The 19,867-nt window shown below is 37.7% G+C and overlaps 1 protein-coding gene across 3 annotated transcripts in view; it reads right to left on the bottom strand.

Moving 5' to 3' along the window:
* The window catches only part of CLIC5 (chloride intracellular channel 5), an 84,629-nt gene extending 67,550 nt beyond the window's left edge, over positions 1–17,079 (bottom strand). The window contains exon 1 of one of the 3 annotated variants that reach the window (XM_070732440.1): positions 16,525–17,079. In XM_070732440.1, the coding sequence (XP_070588541.1) occupies positions 16,525–16,950 (426 nt within the window). In that variant the 5' untranslated portion in view covers positions 16,951–17,079. Of the gene's footprint in view, positions 1–879; positions 1,185–14,920; positions 15,042–16,524 lie in introns of those variants that run through there. The other 2 variants (XM_070732442.1, XM_070732441.1) reach the window with 2 other exon arrangements.
* Positions 17,080–19,867: the final 2,788 nt, after the last annotated feature.

Raw genomic sequence — 19,867 nt, 5'->3', positions numbered from 1 at the left:
GTAATTTTATTTAGATTCAGTTTTGATTTTACAAGTTTTTGTTCATGTATGATTGGAAATGATACTCTATACACCCCTTCCTCATATTCTGAATGAGCTATTTTTTGCCCTTATCTGTATTCTATCCCTCCCACTTGCATGCTTGCAGGGCAACATACCATATACCATCCTTATTGTTTTTCATTGTTGTTACTATTTCAATTTGAAGATGTTTAAAATGTCATGAAGTTTACACTTCCAGCAAGGTTCCCTATTCTCCTTGTTAGTTATAGCTATTGAAAGATAAAAGTTCACAATGTCTGAAAGACCATAGGTTTTCTCTCTCTCTCTTTCTCTCCCCCCCCCTCTCTCTCACACACACAGACAGACACCACATGGTTATTTTTCTCTGAGAGCTAGCATTTTTAATTACCCAATGACTGCAAACCTAGGTGATAATGGCTTGCAAATGTAATAAGCAATTGGAAATATACTACTAAAAATTTCACTTTGCCTCATTTGGTATCTTCATATGAGTAGGTAGTCTGCATAATTAACTGCTACTAGTCACAATTTGAATAAAATCAGATTATGTACATGCAGGTATGAGCCCGTTTCTGTGCTGATAGATATTTGACTGCTGCATGCTGCATGCTACAAGACTTCTTGGGTGTCTCAGGCTCTGTTTTCCTTCCTCAAAGTAAATTCAGAGAGGAAACTACTGGGGCTGGCTTGGCATTCCAGTGAGGAGATGGCACTGGAGCAACAAAGACTAAAGCCAACAGCAGGAGGGAAAGCAAACAAGAAAGGGGAAGGAAAAGGAAGCAATTCTGCACTAAAACACAATGGAACTCTGGACATAGTGAATGTCTGCAGCTGACTAAAGAAAGTCTCACCTACCTTGACAAAGAGTTCGATTTCAGGGTCTTTTCCTTCTCCATTGGCAGGAGATGAGTCGCTCATTTCTGATCGCCCCAGGCAAGGAGCTGTTCTCCTTGCTCTGTAAAAGATCCAGGTTTTGCCTTTTACCCACAGCCCTTGGGAGGCTCCCTGCTCCTTCCCTACACAATCCCTTTACTCCTGCTGCTGTTTTTGAAACTTCCACTAACTCATTTTCCTAATTATGAAACTGTCCACAAAATAAACCAGAAAGGACAAGAAAGGCAAAGCAGAAGCTTACAGCAGTGTTCGGAGCAACAAGTGCTATGGTGCTCTGTGTTGTGTTTCTGAGTGCTCATCTGTCAGAGCTCTGGCTCATGCTGCCAGCCCAAAATAGCCAAGTGCAAGAGAGGAGGGTGGGGTTAACGCACAGCCCATGGTACCTCAGAACAAACCATTCTTAATCCCATTCTTTCAAAAATACTTCTTTCTTGCACTCCCCTTTCCAGCACTCTCCCATGCTGTACTTTTGAAAAACAGTATAAAAGCCTTCCTCAAGTCTTCATTTACTCCCCAAACACATTCGGTTGAGGTAAACACAGCTTGATTGCTCTGATCGTTGCAAACACAGAACATTTTCCTGGCACAGAAAGCAAAAAGCCAAAGGCCTCACTCACTCACCAAAGGGTGTTAATTGAATCCTGGTATCAAAGAGACCTTTTGTAAAATCCAAATATCCAACTGGGCAGTAGGGAATGGAAGACAATGTGACTGAGTGAAAGGACGGTAAGCAATTGCACTCTGTATTCACCACAATCAGATATGAGAGATAAGGCACCCTCGTGTGGCCACACCTCCACAACCGTATTATCTGCCCAAATCTTCCTGGATTCATAATGTTTATGATCTAGTATTAATTCTAGGTGATCCCTTTAGTTTAATTGCTCCTAGTATTTGAAGGTTCTAGACATCTTTGCTCCGTCCTTTCTTTTTTTACCTCTTTGGTTGCCATTGAGGGATTCCTTTTGCCTGTTGAACATTAAGCTAGTAAAGTAAAGAAACTGTTGGAGGCTACAGGCCTGAGTAAGTTGGGCGAGTTTGAATAAAAGGTACATGAAAACAATTTGTGTTACTGTTCTTCCATATACAGTATATTACTTTTCCTCCAGCTTCTCAATCAGAAGAAAATGGAACACAATGCTTGCTTCCAAATAGAGCCCAGATTATGTTCTCTAAGAATATCCTCATTGTGACTTTATTTATATAGTAGCAGGCCAACAACCTGCCTCAAGTGAAGGAATGTAAAATGATAAGTCTTTGGGAAAAGGTTCCACGTATATAAGCTGTCTCGTTATATTGCAGGCTGCAAGTAACAACTTTGGAAATATGAATCAATTGCTTTAATTGTAGACTTTTTCATATTTCAGTATGCGGTATTTTGATTTACAAATGTTAAACTTCACAAAAACATCAGGATCAGTATTACTGGACAGAATGAGGAATCCATCTCAGGCTTCATATCCTCCCAGAACCCTGTGGCCTGCTCTACTCTGCTAATCTTTGCCTTCTGGAGTAATGCAATACCTGTCTACTGGCAGTGCTGAAATAAGAGTCCATGGCCAGTCCAGCTGTAGATGGAACCAGCATTTCTTTCATAGACAGACTGCAGCAGCCTAATAAAACTTGATTTATCCTTGAAAACTGTCTTTGAAGGAGTTCTTCCTCAAAGTGGCATTCAGGTGAGGGAAAGAAATCTAGAGCCAGTAAGTGATGGAGGAGCGATGAAGTGATTCCCTGCTTCAAATTGCTCAATACCACATTCTTAGCCCATAAAAGCTGTATCCTTTGGAGATGTGGGGGAGAAACACAACTATTGTTACAGAATATGTAAGTAACTGGGTTTTTAGGTGGGGGTGGGGTGGGGGGGAATTCATTTTGCCTTTCCTGTCTAAATATACCTCTTCAAAAAAGAGTTTTTAAAATAGGATTTTTGGATGCCTATGCATTTAATGCACAATTCTCAAACTGTACATCAGAATCCCAAGGGATTACAAGCAACTTAAAAACAAGCCAAAATAAGATTGATCAGGCGCTAGCACAGAGAAGGCAGAAGTGTTGTTCAAAGCAAATCTATGGTATATTCCTTTTGCAGCGCAGGCGGAGTAACAGTCAGACACATATGTATGGGTATAATGGGGTCACTTTATTAAACCAAATGACCCAAGAAGCCGGGCGAAGAGGAACGACACCACGAGGCAGCCCCTTATATAGGGCTGCCTCCCTCGTCGCCCACAGCCAATCGGGGCTGCACCCCACAATGGCGGCCTCCTTCTCCCGACCACGCCGCAAAGACCGCCAGCTGGGTGAGTCGCCGACGGGCCTTGTCTGTACAAGTCTGCCTCATAGTAAATAATTGCAGTGTGCAAAATTTGAGAATAACTATAACATATAGAATATTAATGATTAAAAGAAGATAGCATATACAGTGAAACTTTAATGAAATCATTCCTTTTCCTAGTAAGGATGTCCTACTTCCTATTCATTACCATGTAGTGGTCAACCAAATTTTTGTAACTCAAATTCAGTCATCCTACTATTTTGACTTTCCATAGGACAAGGCATGGAAATGGCAGGAGTGCCTGTGAGTATATAAGATTGACTCGCCAAACCCTTAAGAGGTCTGCATTGGTGAGGCAGTAGTATGTGAACGAGGCAAATCAAATGACTGGGTTGTGAGACAAATTCCCAAGTATTATTTCTTCCTTTTAATAGTTGACACTAGGGTCAAAAGATGTAGGTTGCAATAATTCAGAGTTGGAATTTCTGACTGCAAGAGTAATTAAGCTTAGGGTTAAATGGTTTGTTTGGTAGTAGGGACTGCATTTAGTTAAAAAAAAACACACAGCATGTCAAGGGAAGCCTTTGCACAAATCCTTGTAAAATAATAATGGCCCTGGTGGCACAGTGGTTAGAATGTAGTATTGCAGGTTAACTCTACGCACAGTCTGGAGCTCAATCATGAGAAAGGCTCAAGGTTGACTCAGTCTTCCATCCTTCAGATGTTGGTAAATGAAGACCAAGATTATTGGGGAAAATATAAAGAGCTCAAAGCAGGCTGTGTAAAGTGCTCAAGGCAGGCTGTAAAGCATTATACAGTAGTATGTAAGTGCAAATGCAATTGCTAAATTGATGGTGCCATTGCTGGAAACTCTTCTCAGTCATTCATATCTTTGCTTATCTCCCAACTGAGCTGTTACAAAGTATTGTACATGGTACTGTCATTGAATACCAACCAGCATCTTAATTGAATCACACAATGTGGTGACATGGCTCACTAAGAGCACATCTTGGTACAACAATGTAATATCCTTGTTTTATGAATTGTACTCAATAACCTTCCGAATACAATTCAGGCTGCTAAATTCCATCTAGGATAGATTTCATTTAAATCAAGTTGATTTAAATCACTAGTAAAAAGGCTTAATTCATAATTTTTAAAGAACAATTGTCATTTCTGTCCTGCAGCAGCTTCTCCTCTGATCCTCTATTGACTCACTGACAGTCCCATGGGATGCCTGGTGATGTGGCAGTGACACAATAAGGTGAAGGATGTGGCAGGCAGCAAGTGAGTGGATGCCCACTAGCAGGCACTGCCAAGATGGATCTGAAATGACAGGTGCACTTTTAATATTATATTTATAAGCTGCTTAGAAAGTTTTACTTTCATTTTTACTGCTTTTAGTGCTCACACTTAGAATCTGTTGGCACGTATTTCTCTTCAAACAATCATATAGATTGTAGTGTACACAGATTTGCAAAATAATAGGATAAAGGAATATTCCATAGCTTTGTTTTATTATTTATCTCATGGTTATTGTAAAATTGTGTGAATGCATCAATGCAGTGCATGTTTTCTCAGCTTGCAGAGCTTGGATTCATTGAATGAATTTACCAAAAATGTAAATATTGCAGAATATACAGCCTCATGCTACCTAACTAAACTCCATTTCAGGCTGAATAAAATAAATTAATGTATCTTTAGATAGATTGTTACTCCAAAAGCATTTTATTGAAATAAGTGTGATAAAAATTTAAAAAACTATTCAAATAAAAATATTTAAATACAAATAATCTGATTTTTTTTAAAAAAAATAATCATAAATTTTTATCCACCCTAATTCCATTTATACACCCCTCCATTGTAGGGCCAGGCTATTTGTGGAACTCCCTTTTTCCAATTGTTTCTGACTATCCCACAAAATCCAAAAAGTTGAGCATGGTCTGTGCCCTCTGGAAGAGCATAACCCCTGAAATTTGATTATCTCACCTGTTGGCTTTCTAGAAGACCTTGACAATCTTATTTTTTTCTTGGGTAATATGCCAGAGTAATGGATAAGCCACCTGTGGTGGGTAGAAACTAAATGATAGTGGGCTTGACTCACTATCCTTTTATTATCCTTTTGTTGTGATTTGTTTTCTTTATTAGTGCTGATAAGGTTTTCAACTTGTGTTAGCCACATAGAGATACAATTTACAAGTTGGGCTTTATAAATTAAAATATAAATTGATCCAAAAAAAGTAAGCAAAATGAAATAGACAAAATATTGACAGGATCTGACAAAAAATTTATAACTAAAATGTATATTTATCTATTAAACTATGAAAACATTGAAGAAATTGTTAAACCTAACATGATATCTTGGATGACCAACTTTGGATATGCAATTCAGCTAGAAGACTGGGAAAAACTATGGTCAGTTAATTATAAGATGACTTTGTCAACACCATATAAAGAAAATCTTTATAAAATGTTCTTCCGATGGCATTATGCGCCAGCACGCCTAGCCAAAATGAATGTAAACATTAGTAACAAATGTTGGAAGTGTAAAAAAGAAGTGGGAACATACTACCACATATGGTGGCAATGTAACGAAGCAAAAAAATTTTGGATTCAAATTAGGGCATGGATGGAAGAAATATTGGGCTATAAAATTGAAATAAAACCGGAAATGTATTTATTAGGCATAATTAGAGGCAAACATAGCAAAGAAAATTACTACTTAATAAATCACTTACTTACTGCTGCAAGATTAGCATATGCACAAGTCTGGAAACAAGACAAGATTCCAAACAAAGAAACGGTAATTAAAAAAATATTAGACTGCGCCAAATTTAGCAAATTAACATACGAAATTCAAAACCAACAAAATAAGGACTATTACAAAGTGTGGGAAAAAATTTACAACTGGGTGGAAATCAAGAAAAAGGTATAGTAAATAGAATTGTTAAAAAATAAATCTTGTAAATATATTAAGTGTAAATGTTTAATGTTGTATTGTTTGATGTCTAAATGTTTGTAAGTCATATAAAATAAAATAAAAATATTTAAAAACAAAAAAACAAAAAAAGTAAGCAAGTAATGCTGGATGATAAGACTTTCTACGATGAACCAATTGTGTATACATAGGGAGAGTGCATCAAGAACTAATGGAATTCCCATAAGAAAAGCTAGCTAGACCCAACAACTTCAAAGTATTGTTCAGGTCTCTTGAGAGGACAAATTTCAAGAGTGAGAAAACAGTCTCTATTCTCTTTATTTTGTGCATACTTCTGTTAAAAGATTGCACTGGAGATCACTATTCTGCTTTGCTTTTTCTTTGCATGTTTCATTCTCTTATATTGCAGGCAGCCACTTATTTTTACTTTTATCCAAAGCAACTGCAGGCAGTGAAGAGAATAATTTTGCTAGGTTTGCAATTATTTCACTTGATTAAGATGTTTAATCAACACTATACTACAACTTTAATTTGGAATCCATCACTTCTCCAAAAAGAATGAAGTTTTTTTAAGAATTCAACAACATGACTAATTGCTGATGGCCCACCAAATAAGAATAACATGTTTGGAAAGTGATATCTAGGACTTCTATTCAATATCTTGGTTAGTTGCTGAGTTTAAGAGCTATCTAACAACATTGCGGGAATAAGTCATTTGAGGTTTGGGGTCTAGTTATCACTATGATATGGATGACATCCAACTTTTCATACCACCACAAAACATAATATATCTTGTCATGCTATTCCTATACGTAGCCATTATTTGTGAAAGGTATGAATGAACTACCTCAGAAATATACTCAACAGGATTGTACCAGTACTAAAGGTGTTCCCGCCTCTGCTTTATTCCTTGTTCCTTGTTAGAAAAAGTATAACAATTCAACTCATTTTAATCTCATTGAACAAATCCAAATAAATTCTGTAGTCTGAAAGACTTTTTAGGATCTGCACAAAATGCTTACAAGGCACTATATTTCTTCTGGAAACATAATTAATTAAACATTTTTTTAAAAAATAAGAATACATTTTAGAATGCTAAGATTCAGCAGTTACCTAAACTCAGTAATTAAATATCTGTTGTTTTTGAGTTCCTCCCTAAGAACTCAAGAACTTTAACCTGCAGTTTTGCATATCCCTGCAAAGTGAAAGTATTACTCCCTATCTCCTCAACTCAAATCACTTACCCTATGCTTTTCAGAGAAAATCCAGTACCTTGATATGAAGCAAACATTTTATTTTGTATGATTGCAGGATTATTTAAAAGATTTAACTAAATCATTACAAAGGCACCATTTAATTTGTATCATGTTGAAAGATTGCTGTTTATAGTGTAATTTACAAATGTCAATAGAATACATTTTCAAGTAACATCTAAGATGGCAGCTACTTGATCTACAGTAGATTCAACAGTGATGTATTAATTTTAGAGAATTTGGTGCCACTTGAATAAACATTAATCTTTGATCCAGTGTTGCTCATGTCTAAATTGAAGATCATCTGTATCTGGTTTGTACACATCTAGATGCTAAAAGGATTTGCAAATCTGACTACATTAGAAGCACAATGGGACATCTTGTATAAAATTCAAAAACATGAATTAGGGCCATTAGCAGACCATCAATTGAGTATGTCAGACTTTCAAGGAGCTTCATATTTTACTTTTCCTTAACAAATTTCAACTTGTCTATTCATTTAACTGCTTCTGTTTTTTTAATTGGTGCCAATTCCTGTCTTGTTTCTACAACAACACTAAATTGTAAAAATATCAGCAAAACAGTGTCTGCCATATTATGGTAATCAATGTGGCTTTGGTCAACACATTACTTTCAATGTGGTTAGGAAACAAATAGTGCATTCTCAGGTTACTGTAAGAAATAACTTAGATAGCTAGGGTGTTGCCTATCAATCCAGAACTACAAAGGTTTAAAATTACACACCACAAATGAATATTACAGCTTCCTTTTGCAAGGGATTCATTGTAGTTTCTCCTCTAAGGATTAGACAGCTGAATGTGATCACACCGACCCATTAATAATAAAACAGAATGGCAGTTCTGGAAGTAAAGTTGTAACATTTTATGCAAGAAAGCTTTATTGTATCTTATCTTTAAGGCTCTCCCACATTTCTTGGACCTAAGCTATGGCTTTGCTTCAGAGCAAAGATTAATTCTTGGTAAAATGACCATGAAGTCACATATGTAATTGACTAATAAATTCACTTTAATACCAACTTCCCTATAACAAGAATGTATCTGTTCTGGGAGTTCTAAACAGAGGAGATCCAGATTTCATGCTTTGCAAAACTATATGGCAATAGGGTGGGGGGAGCCAACTATGGTAAATATTACCATAAGCCTGTAACAGTGCAATGCCTTTTCCAGACTCCCTTATTCTTTGAGCAATACACAGTGACACAGCTCAGAGCAAAAGAGAATTTGTGAAGATTGGCCTATCCAGAGTTGCCATATCCTGAGACTGCATTCCATTTGTGGTGGGAATGAAATGATGTTTTGCAGAGGCACTAATGGAAAAGGCTAGAAAACCAGGGCGATGGAGGTGAAGAGCTTGCACTCATAATCTGTATGAGAGATTCTCTACATTTTAAAATGGCAACAGCAAACCTCAAAATTAAATCATTATGTTTTAAGAACTAGTCAAAATCTTGTAAGATCATTAACATTATTATTTCACCATCTCATGTGAATTGTTTTCTATGTAATTTTATTGGATTTAAAAACAAATACGAGAATAAAAGATAAAACAAGAAGGAAAAGAACTGAAAAAGGGGGTGGAAAGGATAAAAGTACAAAAGGAAAATAAATAAATAAATTACTTCTAACTTTCTTTGTTACAAATATAGATAAAAATATATTAAATTCTCACTCTTATTTTTATAATCCCATAGATGAAGTTAACAGAAAAACTGACAAGATTATATTGAAGGATGCAATTAATCAGATTCCCTGTAAAATATGGTAAAGAAAGCACCCTGCTATTATGAATATGAATGTTGCCTCAATTCTGTACTGTGTGTGTATGTGAAATGGGGAGGGTGATCTCTGCTTCCATCTTCCGAATCATGTGCATATTATGACAAAAAAAGTCACAGAAATGTTATCAATATATTTAGAAAATAACATGTCCATATTAAATGTTTAGAAAACATTTAGAATCAGTAACAGATTCTAACAGTAAAAATAATTACCTAATTCATGTCTTTTTTTGCTGCTGTTTATCTAACAGCTTGCAGAGGGCACTGTTTTGTTGTTTTAAAAGATTGGTATGAAAAAATAAAGAAATTCAAAGGAGTGGGATGCCTAAACGCAAATGTTTTTGTACAGCACAGCCAATTTCTCAGTAAATAGTTTATCTGTAACAGTAGTGAGCATGTAGCAAACAGGAGTTACTGGGGGGGGGGAGGGAGGGAAGAAGGAAAAAATGATGTACAATCTTATAAGCTTCAAATTTTGGGGTCACAACTGAGAGTCAGAGAAGAATTCATTGCTTGGTTTCAAGTTAAGATTATTGTGTATTATTCTTTTTTTAAAAAACACCACCACTCTGGAATGGTATATTTTTTAATGAAGAGATTGTGTCATGACAGCAAGATGGCACACAGACCTTGAAAGGGAAGGAAGAAAGTTTGAGGAAGTTGTTGGGAACAAGGCTGTGCTACCCTCTTCAATACTAAACAAGTAATTACAGACATTTTAGATCTTCTTAAATTCCTGGCTGAATGGGCATTCAAAGTTTAAAAACCACCTTGTCTATGAAATGCCATGTGTACTGTAACTCTACGCCAACTCCACTTATTCCTTTTGAAAGGTGTAGTAGGGCCGCAATTGCATTATAAGAAAGGAAAAGATAAACATTCCTGTGGCTTTCAGGAAATAGGTGGTGACTACCAGGATCCCAAGATCTGGCTTATTGATGGCCAAACTGAAAAGGCAGCTGAAGCCAAAGCTAAAAATATCTACTTCTTTGTATATATTATTAAATAACATTGGAGTTGTAACTTAAAGTAATTTCATTCCAACAATTCCAGGAGGAGATGATGAAATTCTGAACAAACTAGATAAATAGAAAGACCATTGTCTATCTGACCCTCCTAACTGGTAATGGTTCTGCATCACGCATAGAAAAACCCTAAAACATGGGACACTTCAATTAAATATGAAAAAAATCAGTTAATTCCAAAGTACTATTGAAACTTAATTGTATATAAAGTTCACCCATAGGTATTTTTTGCGTGACAACTTTAATTTGTTGAATTTTAACATGCCACATTAAACCTAGCATGGTTCTTAAAAGGAAAAATGCTGGGAGATGTATGTAAGGCCGAACACTGAATTGGCTTTGACAATAAACTGAATAATGTATTAAAAATAAGATAATTTATGAGTCCATTAAAAATAAATACAAAGAAGCTTGCTCAAAATAAAAGTTGTGATTTTCCATAGGATTCCTGTTAATGCCCAGAATGTTGGTAGTTCAAGTTGGTGTAATGTTAAACAATCTGAAGCAATAAACTTGAAATACTGTACTTCAGTAAGAATAGAGGTGATAAACCAATAAGATGTCCAAGCAGACTTCATTAGTCAACCCAAATGGATAGTGTTGGCCCAGAACAAACTTTGTTCATCATGATGAGAATATGGAATCATTGCAAATCTAATTTCCTTCAAATACTAAATTGTGATCTCTTAAGATTCTGTTCTGGAATAAAAATATTGAGTTTGATTATCTTCAGGGGCAGTGGTGGTACAGTGGCTAGAATGTAGTATTGCAGGCAAACTCTGCCCATAGCTAGGAATTCAATTCTGACTGGCTCAGGTTTGACTCGGATTTCCATCCTTCCAAGATGGGTAAAATGAGGGCCCAGATAGTTGAGGGCAATGTGCTGACTCTGTAAGGTGCCTAGAGAGGGCTGTAAAGCACTGTGAAGTGGTATATAAGTTTAAGTGATTTTGCTACTGCAAATATCTGAACCATGTTTTAAAACAAAAGAAGAAATCTGCTATTTCCTATTTGAAGTCCTAGATGACTAACCCAGTGTTGATGAACTTTTTTGGCACTGAGTGCCAAAACGGAGGTGTGTGAATGCGTGCTGGAAACCAGAAGAGCAGCTGCCCAGTGAGCATGCACACTGGGCAGCTGCTCTTCTGGTTTCCAGCACTCCCACACACGTGAAAACCAGCTGGCCGGTGCACCAGAACCCAGAAGAGTAACAGGTGAAAGCTGACCTGCCCGGATAGATGGCTCAGCATGACACTTGTGGCACGCATGCCTAAGGTTCACCATCACGGCTCTAACCTTATAGTCCCAGATTGTAAAGGATTTATTTAATATGTAACATCACTTTTCAAATTAAGACTATTGATACCATAAAGTCATGGCAATTATTTCATTTCATATTGTTATGATAGAATGTAATTTCTTAAATTAACTTTTGTTTCAAATTAAAATTGTACATTATAAGCTTGTTTTGAATATGTATTAATTATTTCTTCAATAGTATGACATAGTGGAAATGCCACTCCTATCTCAATTACTCTTTCTCCAGAAATCATGTGGAGTAGATAGTGTTCAGAAAATGATGGACCCAAAGTCAGTGAGTTTCCTTGGCTTGTGATGAACTTAGATCTCCCTGTTCCTAGTCCAACACCTTAGTCATCACACCACACTGGCTTTTTAAACTTGCTTGTTCATTAAAATTATTTTCCTCCAATCCTTATTATAAGAACTTGTGATATGCGATAGTAGTTCCATATAATATCCAACAGTTTAATATTTCAGTAATCTTTCCCCTCTTCCCTCCCTCTTTCTCTCTCTCCCCCTCCCTCCCTTTCTCCTGAATAAGGTTCTTCACTGTGAATTTGATCATATTTCCACAGGAAAGCTATTGAGAACCAATATTATTTTACACATACAGCCTTGTAAATGTATTGTACAGACATTAAGCTACCCATGTTTGCTTGAAAATAAGACTTGGTATTATATGTTGGGGGTCTCCAAAATAAGCACTAGGGCTCATTTTTGGGGAAAGATGATTTCAGAGGGATCAGTCGTGCTGGGTGCCCCACCCGACACACACACAAAAGGTGATGAGCACACAGGGACCGACATTGTCCAGCACCAGCTGCAGTCCACGGCCCCCTTGGTCGGTGCACTTTGGGGTTGCATAGCCCATGCAGCACAGGTGAGTTGATTTCCTGTCCAAGCAGCAGACGACAACAGAGGCACAGGGGGGAGGCATGCAATATGGATACACCATTCGGGCTGTAGGAAAGCCAGGAGACAGTGGGTCGGAACAAGCGGGCGGTTGCAGGAAGCTTGTCTTTGCGTAGTGGCACCGGTAGCAGATGGCGGCACAGGCACAGGGGGAGACATGCAATCTGGATGCACCACAAGGGCAGCAAGCAAGCCATGGGTGAGACTGAGTGGGCAGGCATCTCATCTTTGCATCTCTCAGCACGGCTGCAGTCCACGCAGGGCATTGGGATCACCCACCTTCCCCCCTCATGCCTCTCCCTCCATCTGCTACTGGTGTGGTGCTTCTGCACATAAATGAGGCTCCCATAGCCCACTCCATCCCATTATCTCTCAGCTTTCCTGTGGCCCACACAATACATCCAGATCACATGTCTTCCCCCATCTCTGCCTCTTCCTGCTGCTTAGACAAGTAATCAACTCACTGGCACTATAGAGGCTGTGGCAGCTGCCACACACCATCGGTCCCCATGCACTCACCATCTCTTGTGCTGGCCACACCCACCCACCCTTCACTACAACTTATTTTTTGGGTAGGTCTTATATTAGGCACACGTGTAAAAATCAGGCTAGGGATTATTATTATGTAAGCCTAATTTTTGGAGAAACGCAGTAAGTCATAAAGTGATTTGTCTAGGTTTGGCTTAATGAGTGAATCTAATCATTGTTGCCATAAGCCATAGTTTAGTCTAGCATATTGTGAGAATTAGTCAATTATGGTTCAATAAATCATAGTTAAACAAAATGAACAGAGCAGTGTATGAAGCACATTGTTGAAAGATAAGGACAATCTTAAAATAGGTGAAGCAAATTACTCCTTCTTTGGCCAGTTCACGTTTTGCTTTTTCAATTAATCTCGTGGGAAGAAAGGGCGTGACTCAGTGATGGCGAACCTATGGCATGTGTGCCATAGGTGGCACGTGGAGCCATATCTGCCGGCACATGAACCACTATCCTAGCTCAGCTCCAGCATGCATGTATGTGCCAGTCAACTGATTTTTGGCTCATGTAGAGGCTCTGGAAAGGCATTTTTGGCCTGCAGGGGACAGATTTGTGTGTTTTTGCCCTCCCCAGTCTCTAGGGAAGCCTCTGGAGCCTGGGGAGGGCAAAAAATGGGCCTACAGGCCCACAGGAAGTCAGGAAACAGGCTGTTTCCAACCTTCGAGGGACAAGGGGGCGATTTTTGCCTTTCTCAGGCTTCAAGAAAACTTCTAGAGCCTGGAAAGGGCAAAAAATGGACCTACCAGGCCCACCAAAGGTTGGGAAATGGGGGAGTAGGGGGGATTGTGTGCACATGCACTGTGGATGGGGCAGCATTGAATTATGGGTGTGGGCACTTGAGCATGAGCAATCGTGCATGTACACATGTTTTTGGCACCTGAGGAATAAAAAGGTTCGCCATCACTGGCCTAACTTCTCAGTGGCACCTGAAGAACAAAAGGTAGAGCATTAATCAACCTTGATATGGTTTGTTATGATATAAGGTAGACAAAAGCAATCCATATGAGCCACATGCAGTCCTCAAACTCATTTTGGTATCCCAAGAGCCTCCTGGAACTGCACAATGAAAGAAGTTGCATTAAGTCCATGGGCAGACAGCAATGCCTCCTGCGTGATGAGAACAGCTTGGGGATAATCTGGCCAGAAGCCAATTATCAATAGTCAGTAGACCTGCAAGATGTTGGCACTGTCTCCTCCTGACCTCCTACCCCTGTGTAATAATTGCCTCTGATAAACTGAGCTCTTGCTCAGCAATCTCTAAAAAACCTAGTCAATATGTAGCTTGAAACTGTAAAATACCTCAGCTCCTGCCTGAAGAGAGAATTATACAGTCAGCAACAGAGTAAAAAATTAGAAAGCATGTTCTCCTATTGTTCTTTATATTAGTAAGCAGAATATGAAAGCTATTTCTCCTTGAACAATTGCATAATCAATCATTAACAATATGAAACCTCTATTTAATATGCAAAATGTTTTGTTCAATGAGTTATTGTTAACTTATTTTACATAATAAACATTGAATTAGATGTTTTCCAACATTCATGAAATTATGGAAATAAGTTCCATAAACACAGACTCTAATTTGGGAGTCATTTCACTGTGTATGTAAAACATAACCTATGGAAACCTTTGTTTATGCTTAGCAAGTTCAAACTTGTTTCAAGCACCCAGAAACTATTTTGTTAGTCTTCTAGTATCTGCAAATAATCTTTGAATAATGAACTGGTATGATAGGACTGCCTAGTTACAGAATGGAATTCAGTCTTATCTCATAGTTATTCCAAAGTAAGCAGAAATAGAACTGTGCTACTAAATAGCTTTTTAGTATAATTTCTCCCAATCCTTTAATAAAATATTATATCCCTTACAGTTTAAAGAGAAATCATCTGAAAAAAACCACAATAACACGTTAATTACTATAAATGAAACACTTAAAAGTATATTCACACAACAAACCTGAGTTTCAGATAACGATCTGATAAAACAGAGAAGTGTAACATCAACAGCTGAGTCTATAAATCAGCATGAGTACTGTACTTATACCTCATGTCTCTCTTTCCTTCCCTCCATCCCCCCCTCTCTGTATGTGTGTATGTATGTATGTATGTATGTATGTATGTATGTATGTATGTATGTATACATACACACACATATAAATATTTAAATTTATATTTATTTAAATAAATACAAATATTTGTTAGATCAAAATCTTAAATCTCTGAAAGTTCTTCACTGATTGCTTTAAAATATTGACACAATGTTGCATTCAAATATGCCTGTGTGGTTTAGATCTACACACAGATTGCTTCTCACATGGACAATTATATGTTGCATGTTGGAGAGTTAGCAAACCAGACAAATCAGACTGCGCCACAGCAACACATGGACAGTTACAGCTTTTATACATACACACACACACACACACACACACACACATCAGGGTTGTGTTTGACCTTGGGGGGGGGGTGTGAGTAGGTATGTCCAGGGAGGCCATGTCCAGCTCAACATCACTTGTGCCGGGGCGCCTGTGGGCCCCAAGTGCTCTGCCAGAGATAACAGACCCCCAAGCTCCATTTTTGCTGGCAAAGGCACCACGGGCAGACCCTTTAATGTTTCCAGGGTGGCCCACAGGCCAGATCTAAGCACCCCACAGGCCTGATCTTGCTCCTGGTTTTGAGTTTGACACCCCTGTTCATTAGGGGAAAGTATGTTTTCTAACACCATGCAACTATAGCCAGGTAATTTAAAGTATAGTCCCAAGCATTTCTTTCACCACTCCAATAAGAAATATTGTGTGTCTCATCCTTATCCAGTATCAAAGTGGATACAGCAGTTGCCCATAGCTAATGATAACTGCAATCCCGTATCTGATTTTCAGGGAATAAGATTCACTGAGAAAGTATGCAGAAATTGGTGGAAAATATTTTAAACATTTTGATGAATTATTTAAGTTTCCTTCAGAATATTAGAAATTTGTGATATCTGTTTAAGCTTCATATGCACACTCTTAGGTCATTGCTGTGCTGTATCATAGTTTTTTCCTTGCCTGAGTTTCTTGGGAAAAGTATATACTTGACAGTACTTAAGCCAATTTAGGGCTTTTTCCATTGTATGGAAAAAGAAGTTGTTGTGAATATCATTTTCTAATTTATTATCTGAGTAGAAATAGAGTCTTGTTGCCATTCAGTTACTGCAGAAGAACATACATTTGGTGTGTTCACAGAAGAGAAAAGCAAAAGCCGTTTCCTTGATTGCATGCTAAGAAGTTAATCTATTCCACAAATCATGAAGAATGTGTTTTTGCAATTCTGCTCTTACTTCTCTATACACAATTATTCTGACTGCAATCTTGCAACCCCTATCCTTGGAGAAAGTCATTGAAATTAATGGAGTTTACTTCTCAGTAGAAAGCAAAAATGTGGTTTAATTCTTCACCGAGCAGAAAAGTAAAATTATAGTCCTATAATGAAGATGCATATTGCTTTTCTCCAAATTTTAGGGGAAAGCTATGTTACGTCTGAACTACCACAACTGTATTCATGCCCAGTAAAAGAACTTACCTTAACAAGAAGGGAAATCTTATGTTCCTCTTTTGGAAAATTGTTGTTCTCTTCTGTATTGTTGTTGAAGGGAAATGTGAAAGTATTTCTTGAAGTTTTGGAAATGTCATTCATAGTCATTGATTTTTCAAAAGCTCTGTCCTCTCTATATTTGTACTGATTATCTTCAAAACTATCTGGCAGAGAATCTGTTTCTTCCCCCCTGTCAGAGCCATGCTGGGAGGAACAAGAGTTTTGCTGGCTAATTTCTTTGCTATTCTCACATCTAATATCTATGTTATCTAGCATGGTAATTAAAGGAGAGAATGAATCTCCATTGCTTTGATTACAGACTTGTTCACATTCTCCTTCCTCTAAATTTGGATTTTCACAAAACCTAACTTCCTCTGTTTTTTCATGTACCTTGATAAGCTCCCCATTTTCCATGGCAGACAATTCAAACAATTATCTGTTCCTCTGGGAATTCAAATCAAGTTACCAATGGTGATAGATTAAAAACCCTACTTAAGAGCAAGCAGTGCTTGTGATTATCTTCCTGAGCGCATTGTTACACCTGAGAAGTTTCCAACAATCATTTACAAGAGCTTTAAATCAACAAATTACATATCCACTGAAGACTGACTACTTTTTAACCCTTGCACAGTTCAAAGTGTGAGAACTTGTTATTCAAAGTAACTTTGACTCACATAAGCTCAGCAGATGGGTGGCAGGGGCAAAATATTTTCATTAGTTCGCATGTTTTTCTAATAGCAAACCTGCGGACATTCCCCCCCCTCCCCCAAGGATCACAATTTCTTCTCAAAAAGCACTTTAGAACAATAATTTAGATAATGGATACAAAAATGTGGTGAACAGTTTGAAAAGATTTCTCTAGTTTTGCCACGATTGTAGGGCTCAATCTTCACAAAATTTGAAGAAAGCAGACACGACATATGAAATAATGATTCATATTTAGCCATCAAAATAATTTCCTATGAATTTAAGAAATATCTTTTAGAAATAATTTTCACTGTGTAACTTTTGGAGAGATACAAAATTTAAGTTTTTTAAGTTTTTACTTTTACACATACACACACAACTACAATTGTACAAAAGTACAATTCTGATAAAGGTGCAGGAAGGTGATAAAAAAAGGGATCAAAGTGCCTTAATATAAACATAATACAAAAGAGAGAAGTAAAAGTTTAGGACAGTGATAGCGAACCTATGGCACGGGTTCCACAGATGGCACGCAGAGCCATATCTGGCACACAATCCGTTGCCCTAGCTCAGCTCCAATATGCATGTATGTGCCGGCCAGCTAATTTTTGGCTCACACAGAGGCTCTGTGAGGGCGTTTTTGGCTTCCAGAAAGCCTCTGGGGGGATGGAGGAGGGCATTTTTACAGTCCTACAGCTCCAGGGAAGCCAGGGGAAGCCAGAAGTTGAGAAACAGGCTGTTTCCAACCTCCAGAGGGCCTCCAGGGAGTGGAGGAAGCTGTTTTCGCCCTCCTGGGGCATTAAGTTATGGGTGTGGGCACTCGTGCATGCACGATAGTACGCACACACGCTCTTTTGGCACTCAAGGAAAAAAAGCTTCACCATCACTGATTTAGGATAAGAGCAAAGCAAAGGCTTGTTAGAAAAGGATCCTGAATTCAGGGGAATGGGTGAACTGAACTGAACTGTAACTGCAACAGATTGTTAAATCATGAAAGGCTGTGAGTGACTGAAAAATACAGAAGAAAAATTGTTCTAATTCTTTTATAGGATAATAAGCTTAGCATAAATAAATGAGTGTTAAATACAGGTGAAACTCAAAAAATTAGAATATTGTGCAAAAGTTCATTTATTTCAGTAATGCAACTTAAAAGGTGAAACGTAATATATGAGAGAGACTCATTACATGCAAAGCAAGATAGTTCAAGCCGTGATTTGTCATAATTGTGATGATTATGGGGTACAAGCCCATTAAAAAAACCAAATCCACCATCTCAGAAAATTAGAATATTACATGCATACCCACAGAAACATTATGATCTTCAGTTTAATTCTCCATAGGATTAAACTTTTCCTGGCCATGGAAGACTTAGCACAACCATATAGAAAATGAAAGGGGTGGGAAAACCTAGGACACTAAAAGGAGAAGATTTACAAGTCTCATGTTAGCTCTCTGGATCAAGAATCTAAAGTCCAACTAGCACATATGACACTGGAGAAATTTTTCTCTATCCAGAACCCTGCCAGAAAAAAATGATCTCCTCTTCTGTCTCATGGCATGACTAACTCTGGTTAACCAAGCTATTTCTACATTTAAAAAATACTGGATGGTAGACTAGAAAATTATAGATTTGGACTGGATAGCAGAGGAACCAGATAAGGCAATGACAAACAAGCTGTTACATACTATATTTCACCAGTAGATGGAGATATACTAGTACATTTGGATATCTGGTGGCTCAGTATCAAGCTGCAAGTCTGTAAACTGTTATGCAACTATGCCACCAATCCACTTCATCTGACAGCCAATTCTGTCATAAATAATGTTGCTTTTCTGATTTTATTTATTTGCATTGGTGGAAATTTCTCACTTCAGTTTCTCATTAACTTCTTTGTTTTATAGCTGACATGTTCTTCTTGGTTACCTAACATATAATTTGATACCTTGCACATAGTTCAAATTTCAGTGGATTTGATTCTTGGCCAGTGTTTTATCTTTAGCTGTAAAGTCATAGTTTCCTTTCCTATAGGGGGATTTTTCCTGAGAAGAAAAGTCATTAGATCCAGCATTTTTAAATATTAAATCAAAAGATTAAAGAAGAAGCTAAAAATTCATTCTCTTTCTGAACAACAAAGAGACCAAGTTTAAGACCACCATGAATGGAAATATTTTTTTAAAAAACTGGCAGTGAAGAGATCAAATGAGTGCATGGATCGCAGATTGAGCAAAGAAGTATGTAGTCCAGAAATAAACTGTCAAATTGCACCTAGTTGCACAGCATTGATGAACATGAATTGAGTATGCAAAGCAAGGGTAAATGCAGATTAGTCCATGCTATTGTGTTTCTCATGCCACCTGCAGTTTACAAAACTTGGATCATGAAAAAAATAACAAGAGAAAAATCGACTTTTGTAAGCTGTAGGGTTAGAGCAGGCTCATCTACATTACTTGGACAACTCGGAGAGGGGCGGCATACAAAAATGTAATAATAAATAAAAGTGGCAAATTACTGGGTTGGAGAAGATAAGAGACCAAGAATAAGAAAACAGTGGTTAATAGCGAACGAAAAAGAGGGTGGATGGGGAATTCCTTGTTAGGAGCTGTATAGGGAAGCATTTCAAATTGAAAGATTAATGGAGTTGCA

Source organism: Erythrolamprus reginae, chromosome 1, assembly GCF_031021105.1.
Source record: "Erythrolamprus reginae isolate rEryReg1 chromosome 1, rEryReg1.hap1, whole genome shotgun sequence".
Classification (NCBI taxonomy): domain Eukaryota; kingdom Metazoa; phylum Chordata; class Lepidosauria; order Squamata; family Dipsadidae; genus Erythrolamprus; species Erythrolamprus reginae.
This window is presented reverse-complemented; position numbering and strand designations above follow the sequence as displayed.